The 22,902-nt window shown below is 38.9% G+C and overlaps 1 protein-coding gene across 3 annotated transcripts in view; it reads right to left on the bottom strand.

Moving 5' to 3' along the window:
- The window catches only part of AP2B1 (adaptor related protein complex 2 subunit beta 1), a 127,685-nt gene that overhangs the window by 90,045 nt on the left and 14,738 nt on the right, over positions 1–22,902 (bottom strand). For all 3 annotated transcript variants that reach the window (XM_035026589.1, XM_035026591.1, XM_035026590.1), the window contains exons 4-5: positions 19,253–19,388; positions 15,378–15,623 (exon numbers count right to left, since the gene is read on the bottom strand). In XM_035026589.1, coding sequence (XP_034882480.1) covers positions 15,378–15,623; positions 19,253–19,388 — 382 coding nt within the window. The remainder of the gene's footprint in view (positions 1–15,377; positions 15,624–19,252; positions 19,389–22,902) is intronic.

Here is a 22,902-nt window from a genome sequence, read left to right as displayed (position 1 = left end):
CTGGGTGGCTCAGTTGGTTAAGCAACTGCCTTCGGCTCAGGTCATGATCCTAGAGTCCCGGGATCGAGTCCCACATCGGGCTCCCTGCTCAGCAGAGGGTCTGCTTCTCCCTCTGATCCTCTTCCCTCTCGTGCTCTCTGTCTCTCATTCTCTCTCTCAAATAAATAAATAAAATCTTAAAAAAAAAAAAATCGCATGCTCTACCGACTGAGCCAGCCAGGCACCTGAAAACCACATTTTGCAGTGAAGCTCCCAGACATTACTAAAGACCAGCAAGGTAAGGCTAAATATAAATATTCTCTAAGTATCAATGAGATGTGATAAGAGATAGCAGCTTCAGTAATTACACATATTAAAATGTTCTCAAAAACGTCCACTCATTTCTTAGTTCTTACTAAAGTGTCTTGCTAAAAGCTTGAGAGTTAAACTAAGAGTTGCATAATTATCCTTTTGCCAACAAGTGAAGAAACATAATAGCCACAATTCAGCTACTGATTTTAGTAGCCACCTTATCTGAGTAGTCTGCAGATTATCCCAGAAGATAAATGTCTAGAGAATACGATCTTTTTAATCAAATTAAACAATATTAAATAATTAAACAATATTATTAAACAATTAAATATTAAATATTAAATAATTAAACAATATTCATTATTACATAAAAGGTATGATGTCACGGGGTGCCTGGGTGGCTCAGTTAGTTAAGCGACCAACTCCTGGTTTCAGCTCAGGTCATGATCTCAGGGTTGTGGGACTGAGCCCCGAGTCAGGCTCCTCGCTCAGTGCAGAGTCTGCTTGGGATTCTCTCTCTCCCTCTCCCTCTGCCCCTCTCCCTGCTCGCATGCACACGCTCGCTCTCTCTCTCAAATAAATAAATAAATCTTAAAAAAATGGAATCATCTTCAACTATAATTTAGTGATCATAAAATTCCAAGATGAAAAATTAAAGGCTCCCTTGTTAAGTATGATTATAGATAGGATATGATTTTACTGTTATTAAGAAAAATCAGAATTATCTAGTCCACCTACCACATGGTATCATGTATAAAGTTCTTTTCTGACTTCATTTTTGTTTGCTATCATCAAGCATGGGATTTAGTGACAAATAAAAGGCATTAAGAGTGATATACTAATCCCCTGCATCATCTCTGGTGCTTTACATGCAGGGAAAAGAGATTCCCCACATCCTATACACCTGATAGATCTGATTATGGTATAAAGGATCAAAATGTCATATGGGAAGACCAAACACCTGTTTTCAACTATAACTGCCAACATAGGCCCAATCTTAGTTACTGGCTGTCCAAGATAAAAGGTCCTACCACAACTTACCTTTTCTGCCAGTTAAATTATTTTAATGTTAAAAAAAATTACATGTTAGATATAAAATCTGTTAATAGGAAATGTAGAAAAAGAAAAGGTCAGAATTGAGGGAATTAAAAAAAAAGCAATGTGGAGGAAAGAGAACAGAAGGATGCTGAACAGAATGAACAATTAGAATTCCTCTGTCATTATCATAGGCAATTGGAAATTAAACTAAGTGTATAACGTGGCTAATGAAGTATATCTTCTGGTGGCAAAACAGGCAATTTCCGCTCGTTATCACATTAAAACAAAAAAGGAAATAGGGAAAAGTAAATCTAATTAAAAGATCCAGAGAGACCAGATTATAGGATTATGTTTATAAAAGCCTGCATTGAGAAAAGAGATTACTGCCAAACAGTTACTGAGCCAATGGCCAACTAGAGAAAAATGCATCCCCAATAACAAAATTCTGTTCCTCTAAAACTTCAAGTTCCTTCTCTTCTACCTTTCCACTTTTATCTCCTAATCCTCACAGGTTGTTATGATTTCAGAAACATACGAAGGTGGGCCCATAGGGGCTGCTTAGTGTTCTCCTGGTCTCACCCTAATGGAAACTTAAAATAAGCTAGTCACACTGAATCTCAAGTAGAGAAAAAAGACTGACTTCAAGACAGCAACTGGGTGGTTAGAGTATATAGGCAACTCACCTGTCAGTGTTTATGCTCTGTTTCTTTGGAATTTTGTATTATGTAGATAGCACACATACGGTCTATTTCTAAAAATAAACTCTAAAAATACTAGATTGAAACTTAAGATTTACTTCCTCTTTCTATTAAGACTTCTCCCAACAATAATTCAATATCACAAAGAACAAATCTAACCTCTGCAGTAACTGCCTTGATATACGTGTGTATTAAAACAAAGGTTATGTCTCTTTCACTTGAACCATCACTTTGAATTTGAACTAAGACTCACATGCATAACATTTCTCCCCTAGAAAACTAGCATTTCTCTTAGGAAACACTGCCAGAAAGAGAACAAGAACCTTTAACTACAATCTCAAAAAAAAAAAAACTACAGTTCTCAATAGTCTTTTTTTTTTTTTTTTTTTAAGATTTTATTTTTAAGTAATCTCTACACCCAACGTGGGGCTCGAACTCACAACCCTGAGATCCAGTGTAGCATGTTCCACCAACTGAGCCAGTCAGGCACCCCAGAAAGGAGTTTCTAAAGAAGTTTTGCTTAAAAATGGATTTATGAACTGAGGGTTCTAGAGGGGAGGGGAGTGGGAGGATGGGTTAGCCTGGTGATGGGTATTAAAGAGGGCATGTTCTGCATGGAGCACTGGGTGTTATACAGAAACAATTGAATCATGGAACACTACATCAAAAACAAATGATGTAATGTATGGTGATTAACATAACAATAAAAAATTTTTTAAAAATGGATTTATGAATAGGGTTTCTTAAATGAATTTTCTCAATCATTAGTTGATTTATAAAAAGTTGGCATCTAGTTTACAAAGGAAAACACATATACCGTAAAAAAAAAAAAAAGTTTTTTTTATTCATCTTGCCTCCCCATTATGGTGTTTCTTGGGGAGACTGCAACTAAACATTCCTCCTCCCTACCTCACCACTGTAGACCTAATATGTATACTTTATACAGATATTAGACACAAATATCTATACACATACTTATGTACAAAAGCATACATATATAGATGCATATAAAATCATGATCCCAGGGCACCTGGGGAGCTCAGTTGTTAAGCGTCTGTCTTTAGCTCAGGTCATGGTCCCAGGGTCCTGGGATCTAGCCCTGCATCAGGCTCCCTGCTCAGTGGGAAGCCTGCTTCTCCCTCTCCCACTCCCCCTGCTTGTGTTCCCTCTCTCGCTCTCTGTCAAATAAATAAAATCTTTACAAAATAATAAAAATAAAAATAAATAAAATCACATTCCCTACTGGACAATCTTTCTCTGCCTTAACTACAGACTTCTCTTCAATGTGATAGTTCCTTATGGACCCTTGGAGTCCGCTGAGTTTTTTTTAAGGTAAGCAATCTGTGACTTACTTTATACTCTATCTAATAGAGAAGGCTGTACAAAGAGATAAAAGACAGTAACTGCTCAAACATATGAACACTTACTATGTGCCATTAATCCTCACAGCAACTGAGGTAGATGCTATCAAAATCCACCTATTACAGATAAGGAAACAGGTTTTTGTTTTGTTTTTTTAAGATTTATTTATTTATTTACTTATTTGAGAGAGTGTCCCTGCACAAGCAGGGGGAGGGAGAGGATCTCAAGCAGACTCCCTAAGTGCAAAGCCCAATGCAGGACTCAATCACAGGATCCTGAGATCATGACCTGAGCCAAAATCAAGAGCCAGATGCTTAACTGACTGAACCACCCAGTCACCCAAGGAAACAGGCTTTAAAAATGAATTTATAAATTAGTTTAGAGAAGTTAGTGACTTGCTTAGTAAACGGCTAGAAAAGGATAGTGCTTGACTATGAACTCAAGGTTTGTTTCTGATTCCAGTTTCTGAGTACTAATCACTCTGCCTCTAGTATTTACAGAAGTGCCAAGAGCTGTGAACTTCAGCTGGGAAAAAGGGAAAGAAAAATCAGAGCTGGGGGAGGATAATATAATCAAAACATTATTTCCAGGCAAAGGTGACATACCGATCTATACAAGGAGAAAAATGTATTCTTCTACTTTATATATTTCAGAGATAATCCTATCCTGAGCACTTATATTTACTATCCAGCTATAAAATCTGATTTATAGAGCTAGCCTTATCTGATATGCACCAATTGTGAGGACATAAATTTGACCTCACTTCTTAAAAAAAAAAAGCTAGAGCTGCAGATATGGTTAAAATAAAAATGATCCTGTAAAAAAGTACTCTAGAAGGGAAATGGTGATCTACAGAAGGACTGGAGTGTCACAGACAGAAGCTCCTTTATGAGAACTCTCCCACCCATTTCCCCATCCCTTCGAATGACTTTCATTCTGCACCTTCATTTCCATACCCTCAGAACCTAAGACAGAATTCACTTTCCAGTACAGTGACTTCCCCCTATTAACAAATTACTACTTAGAGAACTTTCATTTCCAGCAATGACCTTCAAGGTCACACACTCTGAAGAGATTTATACTTCAGTTTTCCTGTTCAATTTACAATCCTTTGGGCTGGTACCCCTAAAGACTTAATTAAATCAAGTGAAAGCAGAATAATTGACCAAAATTATTATGCTGAAAAATACAGGTGGTACATATTTTATCCTCCTAAAAATCAGCAACATTAGGAATCTCGCTTTCTCCTTCACAGAGCTGCCCCAAATGAGGTGTTAAAGCACCGGGCAACATGTATTTGTTCTAAGCATGTTTCAGTCATTATCGGCTCCTAAAGGACACAATGACTATGTGGTACCAGTTAATTTTTGTCCCCTCAAATAAATAAAACTTAAAGCTCATACTTTAACCCAGCACACATCCAGAATGCCAGCAGATAATATGCCAACTATATTACGTTCTACAATGCGCCATCTTTCCCCCTCTTCTTCCCAGGAATAAGGAAGTTGAGTCAACATAGCTCATTATGACAAGAAGGTCTGAATACATGGTAACAAGATTTACAAATAAGACTCAGTAAAATTCATTACTTAAAGTGGCTTAAGATATGGTCTGACAAAATGCAAAGCCAAAACACTACAAGTAGGTATCTACAAGTAGACAAAAGGCACTCCTGACAACCAGAGTTACTTCGCTCACAAACCCTAAAATTATACCAGAGCAAGCTGCAACATGAACAAAACCAACATTTATTATCATACCACTTATTAGCTCCCTTTTGAGAGCAAAGTAATCCCTGCCACAGTAAGAGTCTTGAGATCAACTTAAAGAGGACACTAAGAAAGGAATGAGCTGTGATCTTCTGGGGCACTATGTACAACAGACCCAGTTTTCCAGAAGTTGCTGATGAAAACTGCTTTAAAGGTTTATTCTTGAGGGGCGCCTGGGTGGCTCAGTTGGTTAAGCGTCTGCCTTTGGCTCAGGTCATGATCCCAAGGTCCTGGGAGCAAGCCCTACATCAGACTCCCTGCTCAGTGGGGAGCCTGCTTCTCCTTCTCCCTTGGCCATTCCCCCTGCTTGTGCTCTCTGGTCTCCCCGTCAAATAAATAAATGAAATCTTTTTAAAAAAAGTTACATCCTTGAATAATTACCTTTTAAAAGTAATTCTGCAATGACATAGTAAGTAACACTGTAAATATACCTAGGTTCATTTGTGGGTAAGCTGCTCTCAGAATTACCCTAAAAAACAATGTCTGGCTTTAAATAACATATACAAAAAAAAAATAAAATCTTTTAAAACTAAATTTGCAATTGAAAGATAAACCCTTCTAAAATTATTAATATCTAACTCTACAATGACTATACAATATAGACAATAAATGGTAGTTATCTTATGAAGGGCTTCCTCTATACCAGGTTTAAGATTAAGTGCTTTGCACCTCAATGAGATACCACCTCACACCAGTCAGAATGGCTAAAATTAACAAGTCAGGAAACGATAGATGTTGGCGGGGATGCGGAGAAAGGGGAATCCTCCTACACTGTTGGTGGGAATGCAAGCTGGTGCAGCCACTCTGGAAAACAGTATGGAGTTTCCTCAAAAAGTTGAAAATAGAGCTACCCTACGACCCAGCAATTGCACTACTGGGTATTTACCCCAAAAATACAAATGTAGGGATCCGAAGGGGTACGTGAATCCCAATGTTTATAGCAGCCATGTCCACAATAGCCAAACTATGGAAAGAGCCAAGATGTCCATCGACAGATGAATGGATAAAGAAGATGTGGTATTCACACAAAAATAGACTCAAAATGGTTGAAAGACCTCAATGTGAGACAGGAGTCCATCAAAATCCTAAAGGAGAACACAGGAAGCAACCTCTTCGACCTCAGCCGCAGCAAGTTCTTCTTAGGCACATCGCCAAAGGCAAGGGAAGCAAGGGCAAAAATGAACTATTGGGACTTCATCAAGATAAAAAGCTTTGGCACAGCAAAAGAAACAGTCAACAAAACCAAAAGACAACCAACAGAATGGGAGAAGATATTTGCAAATGACATATCAGATAAAGGGCTAGTATCCAAAATCTATAAAGAACTTCTTAAACTCAACACCCAAAGAACAAACAATCCAATCAAGAAATGGGCAGAAGACATGAACAGACATTTTTCCAAAGAAGACATCCAAATGGCCAACAGACACATGAAAAAGTGCTCAATATCACTCGGCATCAGGGAAATCTAAATCAAAACCTCAATGAGATACCACCTAACACCAGTCAGAATGGCTAAAATTAACAAGTCAGGAAACGACAGATGTTGACGGGGATGCGGAGAAAGGGGAACCCTCCTACACTGTTGGTGGGAATGCAAGCTGGTGCAGCCACTCTGGAAAACAGTATGGAGGTTCCTCAAAAAGTTGAAAATAGAGCTACCATACGATCCAGCAATTGCACTACTAGGTATTTACCCCAAATATACAAATGTAGGGATCCGAAGGGGTACGTGTACCCCGATGTTTATAGCAGCAATGTCCATAATAGCCAAACTGTGGAAAGAGCCAAGATGTCCATCGACAGATGAATGGATAAAGAAGAGGTGGTATATAATATATACAATGGAATATTATGCAGCCATCAAAAGGAATGAGATCTTGCCGTTTGCAATGACGTGGATGGAACTGGAGGGTGTTATGCTGAGCGAAATAAGTCAATCAGAGAAAGACATGTATCATATGACCTCACTGATATGAGGAATTCTTAATCTCAGGAAACAAACTGAGGGTTGCTGGAGTGTGGGGGGGGGTGGGAGGGATGGGGTGGCTGGGTGACAGACATTGGGGAGGGTATGTGCTATGGTGAGCACTGTGAATTGTGCAAGACTGTTGAATCCCAGATCTGTAACTCTGAAACAAATAATGCAGTAAGAAAAAAAAGAAGAAGAAGAAGAAGATAGCAGGAGGGGAAGAATGAAGGGGGGAAATCGGAGGGGGAGACAAACCATGAGAGACGATGGACTCTGAAAAACAAACTGATGGTTCTAGAGGGGGTGGGGGATAGGTTAGCCTGATGATGGGTATTAAAGACGGCACGTTCTGCATGGAGCACTGGGTGTTATACACAAACAATGAATCATGGAACACTACATCAAAAACTAATGATGTATAATGTATGGTGATTAACATAACAATAAAAAATTTTTAAAAAAGAAGATATGGTATAATGGAATATTATGCAGCCATCAAAAAAAAATCTTGCCATTTGCAATAACTAGAAGGTATTATGCTGAGTGAAATAAGTCAATCAGAGAAAGACATGTATCATATGATCTCACTGATATGAGGAATTCTTAATCTCAGGAAATAAACTGAGGTTTGCTGGAGTGGTGGGGGGTGGGAGGGACAGGGTGGCTGGGTGATAGACATTGGGGAGGGTATGTGCTATGGTGAGTGCTGTGAATTGTGTAAGACTATTGAATCACAGACCTGTACCTCTGAAACAAGTAATATACGTTAAAAAAAAAAAAGAAGAAAGATAGTAGGAAGGGAAAAATGAAGGGGTGGAAATTGGAGGGGGTGACGAACCATGAGAGACTATGGACTCTGAGAAACAAACTGAGGGTTCTAGAGGGAAGGGGGTGGGGGGATAGGTCAGCCTGGTGATGGGTATTAAAGAGGGCACGTATTGAATGGAGCACTGAGTGTTATATGCAAACAATGAATCATGGAACACTGCATCAAAAACTAATGATGTATGGTGATTAACATAACATGATAAAATAAATATGTAAACAAATTTTAAAAAAAAGATTAAGTGCTTTGCAAGCCCTCTATCCTTCAATGTTCACAACAATCCTGTAATAGATGTATTATTTATTACCTTCACTCTGTAGATGAGGATACTAAGAAGTTTAGGGAGCTAAGAAATGACAGAACCAGGGGCGCCTGGGTGGCTCCGTTCGTTAAGCAACTGCCTTCGGCTCAGGTCATGATCCTGGAGTTCTGGAATCGAGTCCCACATCGGGCTCCTGGCTCAGCGGGAGCCTGCTTCCCCCTCTGACCCTCTCCCCTCTCATGCTGTTTCTCTCTCTCAAATAAATAATCTTTTAAAATTAAAAAAAAAAGAAAAAGAAAGAAATGACAGAACCAGGACACAAACCCAAGTCTTTTTGGCTCCCGAGTCTGAGTTTTAACCACTATGCTATATAGTACTGGGGGGGGGGGGGGTAAAATAACATTTTATAATTACAAAGAACTTTTCTGTTTTTGAGATACTTTCCAAAAAGAGTGAGTCAACTCTTTATAAAAAGAAGTGATTAAATGCAATTTGGTATTTTGGATTGAATCCTAGAATAGCAAAAGGACATTTGTGTTGAAACAGGTGAAATTCAAATAAAATCTGTACTTTAGTTAATAATAATGTACCAATCCTAATTTCTTAGTTTTGACAAATGTGCCATGGTTATATAAGATGTTAACATTAAGTGAAATTGAGTGAAGAATATATGAGAACTCTCTGTACTATCTTTGCAACTTTTCTGTAAAGCTAGTTATTCCCCCCAAATGAGATTTAAAAAAACCCAAACCTATAAATTGGTAATAGTTGACACAAAAACTGATAATGAATTTTTTTTTTTTAAAGATTTTATTTATTTGACAGAGAGAGACACAGCGAGAAAGGGAACACAAGCAGGGGGAGTGGGAGAGGGAGAAGCAGGCTTCCCGCCGAGCAGGGAGCCCGATGCGGGGCTTGATCCCAGGACCCTGGGATCATGACCTGAGCCGAAGGCAGACGCTTAACGACTGAGCCACCCAGGCGCCCCGATAATGAATTTTTTAAAAGAAGTGAGAATCACAGAAAGATTTCCAGAGTTTATTATAAAGGAAAACAAAAACATCTGCTTCTCCAGTAAGGAGAGACACAAAAGAATTCAGATCAACCGGTGGGAAATTCAAGAGCTGGGCAGTCAGCCTTATATCAAAGCAGCCTTCAATGATTCTACTTACTCCATCCCTGCAGAAATTAATGGCGGATCCTCTTTTAGTACCAAATATAACATTACTCACTTGGGGGAACCCAGACAGACTGAATATATTACCTCCCACATTACTGTTATTAAGTGCCTACCACATACTGACACTCTCACACACGCCTAAAATTCTACCAGCTCTAGAACTCCTTTATGGACTTCTGGCATGAACAGCATTATCCATGTCTAATTTCACTTATGTATGAAATTTTACTTTAAAACTCTCCTACTTAACTAATATACACTGAGAGATAAGAGAAATCATATAAAATACTAAATTAAATGAGGTCATTATGTTTTTTCTATGTGTTCTAGGCCTATCTTTAATAGAAAATTTAACATAGCCCACAAGGACATCATTTATATTCGGATAAAAATCCCTGCATTTACGAAATGATCTAGAGACTTGAGTTTTTCAATACATATCATCTCAGACTGACAACAAACCACAACACAAGTTTCTAAGGCCTAAATGAAAACTATAATGATCAGAAAGTACGCAATGTTAGCTCTGTTCCTCAATATTATTAAGCATTTACCAAATATCAGGTATTAAATTTTTAAATTACTCTTCATACTCAAAATAATCAAGTAAAGTAGGCATTATTACATTCATTTTACAAATGAGGAAACTGAAGCTCATTTTAAATAACTTGCTCAAGGCCACGTTTCTAGTGAGAAGCCACACCCGGACTCACAACAGCTGCCACTCTGGCCCTCAAGGCCACATACTAGCTCCATAATCCAAATTCTTGCAATTTAGCACTACTGGCCTTGGGGATGGATAACTGTTTGCCGTAAGGGGTTGCCCCATACACTGTAGGATGTTTAAAGTATCTCTGGAGTCTACCTACTAGATGCCAATAGCACCTCTCCCATTAGTTGTGACAACCAAAAGTGTTCCCACATATTGTCGAACATCCCCTGGGGATCAAAATCGCTCCCCATTGAGAACGACTGCCATGATACCACACTGCTTCTACATGCTGGTGTTGGGGATGGTCACCGAAAAGATGTGACTGCCAACAGACTTGTGAGCTGGAACCCGGCCCTTGCCTTGGAGGCTTCTCATCCTATGCCTGTCCTTGGAATGGGGTTCTGCTTGTCTTTCACCTGGTATATGTGACTGAACCCAGTGAAGACTTCTTTATAAACTTTTAAGATTTGGCAGGCAGGTGGTGGGGATCCATGCTGTCTTGCTTTTGCCCAACACAAGCCTTGTATGTAAGCTCTCTTTGCTTATTAGAACTGCCACCTACCAACCTGGAGTAGCCTGCTTCTTTCTTTGGTCTCTCTCTGCCCTCCGCATAAAAGGGGCTGGTTTCAGATTACACCAGGGAAGCTCCCAGGAGGGTTACAAACCCACAGCTGGCTAGCACACAGTTAAAGTATACACTTTTTCTGAGAAGAGGTTATTTTTCATAAAACAGCTTTCTAGAGTAAGTTCCAATCAAAAGAAGCTGGCGGTTTTAACTAGAACCTTTGCTAAAGGCTATTGTGGGTCAAGCTGAGGCAATTCTGAGAACATACTCCTTGTCCAGAACACTCAGCAAACAGAAACAGGTTTTTTACTTATTTAGTACTTTGTGCTTCGGCAGACAGGTGCAGAGCAGTGCAAGAGGGCTTCCTGGGGGCAGCTCTGAGTGATGGAAGCAGAACTGAGAAGGCTTGGAAGACAGAGATCAAAGGGATAAAGTCCCTAAGCCAACGGGACTCAGGAGAAGAGTTCACAAACCCCAAAAGCAAATACGGCTCAGTGAGGGCTGTTGAGAAAGTCTCCGGAGTGGCAGACTCTAGCATGAACATGTTAACTGAAGTCAGAATACCTCAAGAGCCTCAGAGGGAAAAAGCTACAGAATAGTCACTATCGCTCAAAAGCACTTTTTTTTTTCCTCGTAAACATACACTTAGTGGAAATTTTAAAAATTCTGACATCTGTGAAGAAATCATGGGAGCTATTTTCCTGAAGCTCCAAAGTGGTTCCTCATTCTGAATACAAGTTTACTTTCGAAATAACAAATAATAAAATCTGCATCTGAAAATAAGTTTGGCTCTAATTCTCTCAGAAAAGACTGTACTATATAAGTTTATACAGCTATCAAAGGAATCAGGGCATTTTAATTTAATATTGTAGACTAGTGTCTACTTCATGATTACAGGATCAGCAGCCATCACTCTCGTGAGCTCCTGTAAGCCGAGTACTTGAATACATGGTTTTTTATGCAACAGCTCAATAAATACTCCCAACACCTGTCTACGGTGGTTCCCTCATTCAAAAGAAGAGGAAACAATCCAGGGAAGTTGAGCTAGAATTTAACAGAGAATTTTTTCTACTTCAAAGTTTATCTTTTCTCTTTCAAATAGTATTCCACTGAAAGACTGCTCTAACTGGTATAAATGGCATAACTGCAGGAAAACGAGGTGTGAACGCCCCCCCCCCCCCCGCCCCGCAAAAGGGAATGAAAACATACTAAAGTTCTCTTACTGGCAGCAAGGTACACTACCCCCAAGAACCAGCCTGAGATCCACATAACCCCAAAAGTATGTAGATCTTGATCAACATTTTCCTCTCAGATTTCAAAGTCACTTCTGCAGGTGTTCTGTGCTCTCACAGCTAGGATGCCCTTCTGAAGTGAGCCATAAGAAAATTCCTAAGGCAGAACCCCCGGAAATGGTTGTTTGTTCTGCAAGAGATTCTAATACTTGCTGGTGCAATGCTGCCACCATGTGGAACAACTTCTGAAAAAGTGGAACAAAATTACTCCTCAAGAGCAGTAAAGAGGACTCCTACCCATCATCAGGAGGATTGAGAGGATTTCCATAGTAAAACAGATCATTAAAGGCCTTCATATGTTCAAAATTTTAACCATTTTGAGAAAATCAAACAGTTCTAAATGTGTATGTGTGAATATACACACTTAATCCTATCGTATATACACATCCATGAAGGCAGTGACCAGTAATGGGTATTGGGACTCAGAACTAGGTTAGAACCCTGACTACATTACCACTAGCTGTCTGACTTTGGGGAAACCTTGATCTCTAATATGGAATAACCTCTGCTTCACTGGGAAGATATGAGAACTAAGTAATATATTGTAACTAAAAGCATCTATATGGCAAAGAATGCAATTAAATTTAAATTCCCTTTTTCCTAATGACACATGGTCATCATAAGCCTTAGGAACTTCTTAGGTGTTTGAGCTACTACACTTTAATTCATGCACTCCTCTGTTCCCTATCAACAGTATCTGACCCAGCTGACAAAAAAGGAAAATCAGTGGTCTAAATGTTAGTTCTAACACTTTTTGGTAAAAAGCAGGACATATTGTTTGAGACGAAAAGTATGGGTTCAAGATCAAAAGTAGGTGTGTATGTCTGCTGGCTATCTTAATCCAAGCTTTTCAGTTCTTCGCTAGAACAAGCATGAAGAGTTCAAAAAACTGATTTGAATGTAAGTCCAGGATAAGAGTAGGGCAAGCAAGGCACAAATCTAAGGAGGCACCCCACTTTCAATCTTGTGCAGGTACAGAGTTGACACCTGAATGTGAGTACCCCCTTAAATTTTGCACCCTGTGTGCCTTGTTAGTACTCAGTTGAACAGTATCAGGGAAAAGTTCTGCTACTGAGAAATCTGACAAGAATCAGAAAGATTTTCTATTTAGAGGGCAATAGGTCCAAAGATAATTAATGCTGGTACCTGCTCTAGGAAAATCGGCAATAAAGACAGTAAAACAACAGTCATTCCTGAAACAGTTTCTCAAAATCTACCAATTAGCCTTAAATTTTCTCTAAAAGTTTTCTCAAAGATAACTGTGAAAGTCCCTCCAAATCACCTCCTGATTTGTTGTGTAAAAACAGGCTAAGAAATTTTAAGACCAGGGCGCCTGGGTGGCTCAGTTGTTAAGCATCTGCCTTCAGCTCAGGTCGTGATCCCAGGGTCCTGGGATCGAGCCCCACTTCGGGCTCCCTGCTCTGTGGGAAGCCTGCTTCTCTCTCTCCCACTCCCCCTGCTTGTATTCCCTCTCTTGCTGTGTCTCTATCTGTCAAATAAATAAAAATATCTTTAAAAAAAAATTTTTAAGAGCATTATAGTTTATTATAATGTTATATGACATTCAAAGAGACCCACTGACATATTGCCTGTTTAAATTCTGTATATGTAGGTATGGCGTGGGAGAAAACAGCTAAAAACAAGACTGGCACGTGTTGATAATGATAGAATCTGGTGACGGTAAATGGGTTCATTTTATTTATCTACTGTTTTCATTCAGGAACTCTAATTTTGAATATGTTTGAAAATTCCCATAATAAAAAGTATAAATAAATAAATATATGTATAACTACATATATTACTTGAGAGTATGGTGGGCTGGACAAAAACCAGCCCCTCCTCCACAATGAAAACTTAAAATAAGTCAAATTAGGCTTGTTCCAGATCGTGTCATCCTCTCAACTGATCTGGAAAAAAATCTAAGTGCTTGGGTACAACAAACAACAAAACAAAAAAACTCTTTACGAAACCATCAGATAGCCCCTATCCCTGACCATCTAATTTTATAGGTTCTATTTTGAAGAATTTACATTGGTATAAAAATGCCTTTTTCTCCCCAAACTGGAATTACCTATGAGTTAGAACTCATTTTCACCTCTAACTCCACATTCTTAGCCCCACTGAGTATCTGAGTGCATGATATCCCATTCACCTGGAAGCCTGGAACCTGGAGCATGGAGCCCAAATTCTAATCTTCTCATTTGTCCTTAAGTAGAAAATTTCAAAGACAGGTGCTCAGGGTAACAGTGACTCAAAAGCAACACCAAAACACAACTTGGGACCAGTTAAACATTCTATAAAATAGATACTAATGCCTTATAACTTTCTTTCTTTATGGAATTAAAAAAAAAAAGGTGCCACACGGTCCTACTGGAAGGAAAAAAAAGGAAAGGTTGAATCTTCTAATACTGGTGGTGATACCTATAAGAAGTCATGGTTTCAGCACATACACACCCACACCAGTTTCTGTGCCTAAAAAGTAAGCTATAAGATTCCTGATGGTAGTATGATAGCACCTTAAAAAAATATGTGACTTGCTTCATCCTTTGACCTTGATACTAAACTTGAAGGATAATAAACAGAAACCAAGGCTACTCAAAGAATAAGATGAACCAAATGAAATATCAAAGCAGAGATCTGAGCACATGATTCGCAAGTGAGACAATGTCTATTTCAAGGCAAACTCCAACTCTATTTCAAAAAGTTCAACAAAGAAAGTATTCAGAGGTGATCCACTGATTAACTCAAAGTTATTTACCTCCAAGTAAACAATGCATTAGGCAAAAAGGGGAGAAAAAGTGGCCACATTCCTCCATCTTCTCAATAATGGTACCTAGTGATCAATCACTCCATTCAAATGAGCTCCAGTTACTGGCAGAGTCAACATACCACTTTCTCCCCTTCATTATATGGACAAAAGTAAAAATATTAATAAGAGAAATAAAAGGCCCCCAAACTTTATGGTATTATGTTCTAGCTGCCAAACATTTAGAACGTAAGTTGGCAAAAAGAATTTTGTCCTAGAATTTTCCTGAAGAAGAATGCATTACAATAATCAGGCAATATATATAACTTGGTTTCTATTCCCACACTACCAGAAAAGACCACAAACATCTAAAGAAATAATCTTTTAAAAACTGATATAAATTTAAGGTAAAACCCTCTTAAAAAATGATGAAAGAACCAGTTTCTGAGCAAATACAGGGGTAGGTATGATACAAAGGTTTAAGACCCTTGTATTTTAGTACTTGGTTTTCATTTCAGAAAACATCTACTGTGTGAGAACACACAGAATTCATGTTTCTCATAGCTAACCTATGTTTCAGTGCCCCAAACATTTGTTTTAAACATGCTTTTTAAAGGAACCCATTGTAAGTACTGCTCTCTTTATAAAAGCAGAAGCTTATTACCATTGGATTTGAATCTGCTATGAGATCCCGCAGAGAATCCAGAAATCCCTGATCTTCTACCATTTGGGCATTGATATCATGGAGTTTTGCCACACAGACTGCTGCTGTTTTCCGAACATAGGGATCTTCATCCTTCAAGCACTTGCGGAGAGGCTCACAGAGATATTCTGTAATCTTGTCCACCCGGATGCACCCCATGGTCCTGACTGCTAAGGCCCGAATTAGAGGATTGGGATCTTCACAGTCCTAAAAAAAAAAAAAAAAGAAAAGAAAGAAAGAATGAATCATTGACAACTACAGGTGCACATGGTGACTAAAAGTAAACAGTCTAGTTTCTATAAGCCACAAAAGAATATTTCCTTAATGTAAGCTTCCAGTTATATTCTACATCAGAACACTCATCTCCCATGCTACTGTTTCCTAAGTACAAATCTTAGTTGCCTATTTAAGAGCTTAGGTTAGGAATTCATTGAACTGTTTTACAAACACAATGAAGAAATGCCCAGCAGGATTCATTCCAGGACTAGGCAGAAGCTTGGTAAGCTGGTATTACCATCCCCGTGGCCATTAGTGAACAAGCCTTAACAACAGGGAAAAAATGAGGAATTGGAAAGATGTGTCCTACTCCAGAGTCAGCCTGCAAATACCAAGCAGAGAGAAAAGAGGGCTGGACTTTCTGGGGCCTACAGCCAAGAAAGCAAAGGAAAACAGAAACTGGTTTAGGCCTAAGTTCCTAGAGTTAAGCAGCAGAGAGCGCCCTCTGAGATACATTCTTTCTTTCTTTTTTTTTTAAATGAGGGGTTTATTTATTTTAAAATAATCTCTACACCCAACATGGGGCTCAAACTCATCACCCCAAGATCAAGAGTCACATACTCTACCAACTGAGCCAGCCAGGCACCCGAACACTCTCCTTTATTAGCAAATGCTTCCAAATACAGTACTAAGAGAACACTCCTTAAATTGCCCTACATTAAAAAATTTCTTTAAACATTATAAACCTATGTACATGCTAACTTCCAAAAAACATAAACTAAATTACCTTTCCAATGACGTAGTCCATCTATGAACCACCACACAGAAAGAAAGAAATGTGGGGCGCCTGGGTGGCTCAGTCATTAAGTGTCTGCCTTCGGTTCAGGTCATGATCCTGGGGTCCTGGGATCGAGCCCCGCATTGGGGTCCCTGCTCCACGGGAGGCCTGCTTCTCCCTCTCCCACTCCCCCTGCTTGTGTTCCCTCTCTCGCTGTGTCTCTGTCAAATAAATAAAATCTTAAAAAAGAAAAAAAAAAGGGGCACCTGGGCGGTCTAGTCATTAAGCGTCTGCCTCCAGCTCAGGTCATGATCCCAGGGTCCTGGGATCGAGCCCCACATCAGGCTGCCTGCTCGGCGGGAAGCCTGCTTCTCCCTCTCCCACTCCCCCTGCTTGTGTACCCTCTCTCGCTGTCTCTGTCTGTCAAATAAATAAGTAAAATCTTAAAAAAAAAAAAAAAAAAAAAATGAAATGTGTTCTCTCTGATTCTGTACTATGCAGCTAAACATAGGAAGAGAACAAAAATTCCATGAGAAGAAAGCATATTGTTTATTTTTCAAAACAGTCTAATAGAAGCTAATTTTAGAAATGCTGTTTTTGTTTTTTTAATGGAGACTAAATTTCTGACAGAAAAAACACTAGTAAAAAAAATACATATTAATAGGAACAATCTCATTATTTTATGTCTATCAAATCTAATGACAGAAAAAATCTGACTGCATATTCAATAATAAGAAATTTTTTAATGGTCAATTTTTTTAGGATGTGACAATGGTATTGTAGTTATATTTAAAAAAGAGATCTTGGGGCGCCTGGGTGGTGCAGTCGGTTGAGCATCAGACTCTTGGTTTCAGGTCAGGTCATGATCTCAGGGTTGTGAAATCGAGCCCTGAGTCTGGCTCCAAGCTCAGCGTGGAGTCTGCTTAAGACTCTCTCTAATTCTAAGAGGAACCCTCCTACACTGTTGGTGGGAATGCAAGCTGGTGCAGCCACTCTGGAAAACAGTATGGAGGTTCCTTAAAAAGTTGAAAATAGAGCTACCATATGATCCAGCAATTGCACTACTGGGTATTTACCCCAAAGATATAAAAGTAGGGATCCGAAAGGGTATGTGCACCCCGATGTTTATAGCAGCAATGTCCACAATAGCCAAACTGTGGAAAGAGCCAAGATGTCCATCGACAGACGAATGGATAAAGAAGAGGTGGTATATATATATACAATGGAATATTATGCAGCCATCAAAAGGAATGAGATCTTGCCATTTGCAATGACGTGGATGGAACTGGAGGGTATTATGTTGAGCGAAATAAGTCAAACAGAGAAAGACATGTATCATATGATCTCACTGATATGAGGAATTCTAAATTGCAGGAAACAAAACTGAGGGTTGCTGGAGTGGGGGGTGGGGTGGGAGGGATGGGGTGACTGGGTGATAGACACTGGGGAGGGTATGTGCTCTGGTAAGCGCTGTGAATTGTGCAAGACTGTTGAATCTCAGATCTGTACCTCTGAAACAAATAATGCAATATATGTTAAGAAAAAAAAAAAGAAGAAGAAGGTAGCAGGAGGGGAAGAATGAAGCGGGGGAAATCGGAGGGATGGACGAAGCATGAGAGACGATGGGACTCTGAAAAACAAACTGAGGGTTCTAGAGGGGAGGGGGGTGGGAGGATGGGTTAGCCTGGTGGTGGGTATTGAGGAGGGCACATTCTGCATGGAGCACTGGGTGTTATGCACAAACAATGAATCATGGAACACTTCATCTAAAACTAATGATGTAATGTATGGGGATTAACATAACAATAAAAATATAAAATAAAATAAAAACAGTAAAAAGACTCTAATTCTGCCCCCGACTCCCCTCCAACCCCACCCTCCCCGCACACACACTCACACTCTCTCTCAAATAAATAAATCTTAAAAAAGAGATATTATTCTGACAAATGTAAGAATGAAATGATTTTTCATCTTTATGATGTTTGGGATTTGCTTTAAAATTATCCAGTAAGAGAAGGAGTGGGAGTTAGGAAAGCATGTATGGGGAGAATAAATTAAATAAGACTGGTCATGGGTTGGTAACTACTGAAACTACAAGAGGGGGATTTAGGAATTTATAATACTACTTCCTCTACTTGAATATGTTTCCATAATAAAAAAAAAAATTAATCAAGTGTTAAGACCTATTAAGTAAAAAAAAAAACCAGGGGCGCCTGGGTGGCTCAGATGGTTAAGTGTCTGCCTTCGGCTCAGGTCATGATCCCGGGGTCCTGGGATCGAGTCCCACATCGGGCTCCCGGCTCAGCGGGGAGCCTGCTTCTCCCTCTGACCATCTCCCCTCTCATGCTGTTTCTCTCTCGCTCGCTCTTTAAAAAATAAATAAAATCTTTAAAAACAAAAAAAAACAAAAAAAACCCCAGAAGTTATCACTTCTGCAGTTTCCACTACTTCTGACCCATAAGCATAGTTTCTCCAAAGATAAAACAGATAAAGCCCAGGTTACTGAAACTGCAATGATACGCCTAACCTTTGTCAGCCTGGGAAGGTAAAACACTGAGGTTTCTTCACCTGGCTTTCTTCTCTCATCTGGCAAGGATGCACCAAGACCAGCTAACAGAAGGCTCTCCAATATGGTTTGAACTGGAGGATGAATGCTGGCATAAAGAATGCTTAAAAACATGAACACTCCTAGTCACTGCCAGTACTTCTCTAGAGGTCCTCTTTTGGAACAGAGGTGGCTTATTTGCAATGCAGACGTTAACTATATCAAGACACACTTCTGAAAAGGTTACTTGAGGTAGATGAGACTGGTCTTGAGTTCCTTGGGGGGGAGAAATGTTACCTTCACAAAGCTGTTGACAGCCATGATGGCCATGTCTGGCTGACTCTTGGCGTAGTTCATCAAATAGAGATAAACAAGCTTCTTTAATTCCAGGTTGTCAGTTTGCATACAGTTCACTACATCTGGAAAGAGAGAACTGAGAAGAGAGGAGAAAAGAGAAAAGGAAAATGAATAGATGTTGGTGCCAAGCTACTGGATCGAACACGAAGAAATGGCCTTATTTTACAAAGTGATCCGATGCAAGGAAAGATGTCCCCACAGTGGTAACAATTAACACTGAAATGAATTTCTAAAGAAACTATAGTCCCGGTCCCAAGAAAGTCTCTAAAAATAGATTTAAGAAACTTTCATTACGAAAATTTTCTAACAAAAGTAGACAGAGCAGTATAATGAACCCAATGTATCCATCACCCAGCTGCAAAGAAGCATTAATACACATCCAATCTTGTTTCATACATATCCTCAATCCATTCTTCCTTCCCCCATCCCTATCCCATCTAATTGCTATGGATTTTTTTTTTTTTAAGTAGGCTCCACCCCCACATGGAGCCCAACATGGGGCTTGAACTCACGACCCTGAGATCAAGACCTGAACTGAGATCAAGAACTGGACACTTAACTGACTGAGCCACCCAGAAGCCCCTGCTCTGGATTTTTAGTGAAATCCTAGACATCATATAATTTCATACATATTTTAAGGCATATTTTTAGGAATCTTGTTTTAAAAAACACAATCTTTATCACACACAAAAATTAACAGTAATTCTACATATCAATTCATTGCAGGTTCAAAGCACTATGGTTGTTATACTTTTAATGTTCATATTCTTCTATCCTTGGCCAGTGGGAACTTAGCTAGCTTCTGAGTCCCTGTGATGCAATCCTGCATTTTCACCAGTTTCCTCACTTTCTGGTAAGACACTATGCTCTATCCAGGATTAATAGGTACATTTCTCATCTCACAACTGAAACCAATCATTTTTCTAAGGAGTCCTGATTCCCTTCTAGAATTTCTTTATTCTTAATGTTACAAACTCAGACAAATGAAAATTTGAGTGTCCTCAAATACAAAAGGCGTTTACACTCTTCCCAAGTTCAAGTCATTTCATGATTTACTACTCTCTTATAAAGCCAAAGGAGAGTGGCTTTAGTTTGGAATGGCTTCCAAACCATTAGTGTGGAAGGAGAGCTTATGATTTGCTGTTCTGTTACCATCTAAGAGGCTGGCGGACCTTTTCTGGGAGGGAAGAGAGTAAATACTTTAGGCTTAGCAGGTCAAGAGGCAAAAAAATTGAAAATATCATATAAGTAATTATATAACAAGAGAGAAACCAATTTACCACAATTTGTTGATGAAACTTAAGTATAATATTTTTGTACTACAGACCTAATGAGAAGATTAGAATTCTTTTTGGGGGGATAACATTTTGTTTAATTGGGGTTAAATAAGAATACCTAATCTCTATTTATTCTGCTTCTTTGAGCTATCCAGGCACGGTACATATCCCATCTCCTCCAAGAAGGTTCTTCAATTGTTCCTATTTACATGGATCTCTCCTTTTATAGAACTCTTATTGCCTTTAACATACACATTCTAGTACCTAATTATAAAGCTATATTTATTATTCCCTAATTTGTCAAACTTTGGGTCTCTTCAACTAGATAGTAAGTGTAATGAAGGCTAAGAGACATCTACTATCCTTTTAAAATTACAATATGTGGGGGAGCCTGGGTGGCTCAGTTGGTTGAGCGACTGCCTTCGGCTCAGGTCATGATCCTGGAGTCCCTGAACTGAGTCCCGCATCGGGCTCCCTGCTCGGCGGAGAGTCTGCTTCTCCCTCTGACCCTCCCGACCCTCCCCCCTCTCATGTGCTCTCTCTCTCTGTCTCTCTCTCTCAAATAAATAAATAAAATCTTTAAAAAAAAAATTAAAAATAAAATTACAATATGTGGAACAGCATAAGCACAAGATAAATCATCAGCAATTAACAGATTAACAAGTAGTATTTACCAATTAACAAATAGTATTTACATACAAAAGGAAACTCAGCGAGGTTTAACTTTTCTAGGATATAGAAATAACCTTGGTGAGAACACAAAAGCCCCACTAATGAAGTATGTTGACTTTTACCAGTTCATCAGTACCGACGCTCTCAATCCAGATTTATTCCTTGGCAAAAATAGCCCATCAGTGACTAGATCAATCCTGGGTAGGAAAACCATAGCCTGTCCATCAAATACAGCCCACCACTACTTTTGTATGAGCTGTAAGCTAACAGTGGTTTTTAGGTGAATATTTAAAACTCATTTGATGATAGAGAATATTAACTTTGGACCCCAATTAAACAAAATGTTATCCCCCCCAAAAGAATTCTAATCTTCTCATTAGATCCGTAGTACAAAAATATACTTAAGTTTCATCAACAAATCGTGGTAAATTGGTCCCTCTCTTGTTATAATACTTTCAATTTTTTTTGCCTCTTGGCCTGCTAAGCCTAAAGTATTTACTCTCTTGCCCTCCCAGAAAAAGTCTGCCAACCTCTGAGACAGATGGTAATAGAACAGCAAGTTAAGAGCCAAATGTTTATATTTTAACAAACAAAACTCCAACAAAAGGCACCTCAGCGCAGCAGCACCTGAAGCACAAGATACCGGAGTTATTAATTGCCACCGTTTCTACCTGGGCCCCTGATCTGGCTAGGGGAACTGCTCTCACCCTCCTGGTCTAAGGAAATCCTTCACACTCTAAAAATTATTGAGATTCCCCAGAGAGTTTTTGTTCATGTGAGTTATACCTACTGATATTTTGTGGTATCAGGAATTAAAACAGAAATATTTTAAAACACTGATCCATTTAAAATAGTAAATGTATTTCATATTAACAAATATTTTAAAACAAAAATTTGTATTTTTTAAAAATTAAGATGCCATTGTTTTGCATTTTTGCAAATCTCTTTAAGGTCTAGTTTAAGCAAAGACAGCTGGATCTTCATATTTGCTCCTGCATTCAATCTGTTGTAGGATATTGTTCTGATTGAAGTATAAGAAGAAAATCATACACATATATTAATGGGAAAAGGGAGTATTTTAACAGCTTTTTCAGATTAACTGGATATTCTTTGATTCATTAAAGCTAGACAAATGCTTTGTTTTTCTTTTTCTTTTTTCAGTCCACAAATGATAGTTCCCTAAAAGTTAGTTAGCTCAGTTAGTTGGCTCAATGGGTTAAGCATCCGACTCTTGGTTTCAGCTTAGGTCATGATCTCAGGGTCATGGAATCGAGACCCTTCTCAGGCTCTGTGCTCAGTGGGGAGTCTGCTTGAGATTCTCTCCCTCTACCCCTTCCCCACTTGCGCATGCATGCTCTCTCCCTCTCTCTAAAATAAATCTTAAAAAAAAAAAGTTAGTTGCAATGTGGAATCTGAAACCATATCAAGCTTTTAATACTTGACTACATTAAAATCCATTCATTTATCACTTATTTTGATTGGATCTTTTACCCATGCATAATTTTGTGATATATGCACTGGTCATTTGGAAAATATTGGTTGAGTTATGCAGATCTTCCCAATGATGACAAATTTCATCATATAACAGTAAATAATACTTTCATTAATTTCACTACCAAGCTTATCAGAAAGTCTATAAGG

Source organism: Mirounga leonina, unplaced genomic scaffold (assembly GCF_011800145.1).
Source record: "Mirounga leonina isolate KUSES-001 unplaced genomic scaffold, KU_Mleo_1.0 Mir_200, whole genome shotgun sequence".
NCBI lineage: Eukaryota > Metazoa > Chordata > Mammalia > Carnivora > Phocidae > Mirounga > Mirounga leonina.
The sequence above is the reverse complement of the archived record's forward strand: the minus strand, read 5'-3'. Positions and strand labels throughout refer to the sequence as shown.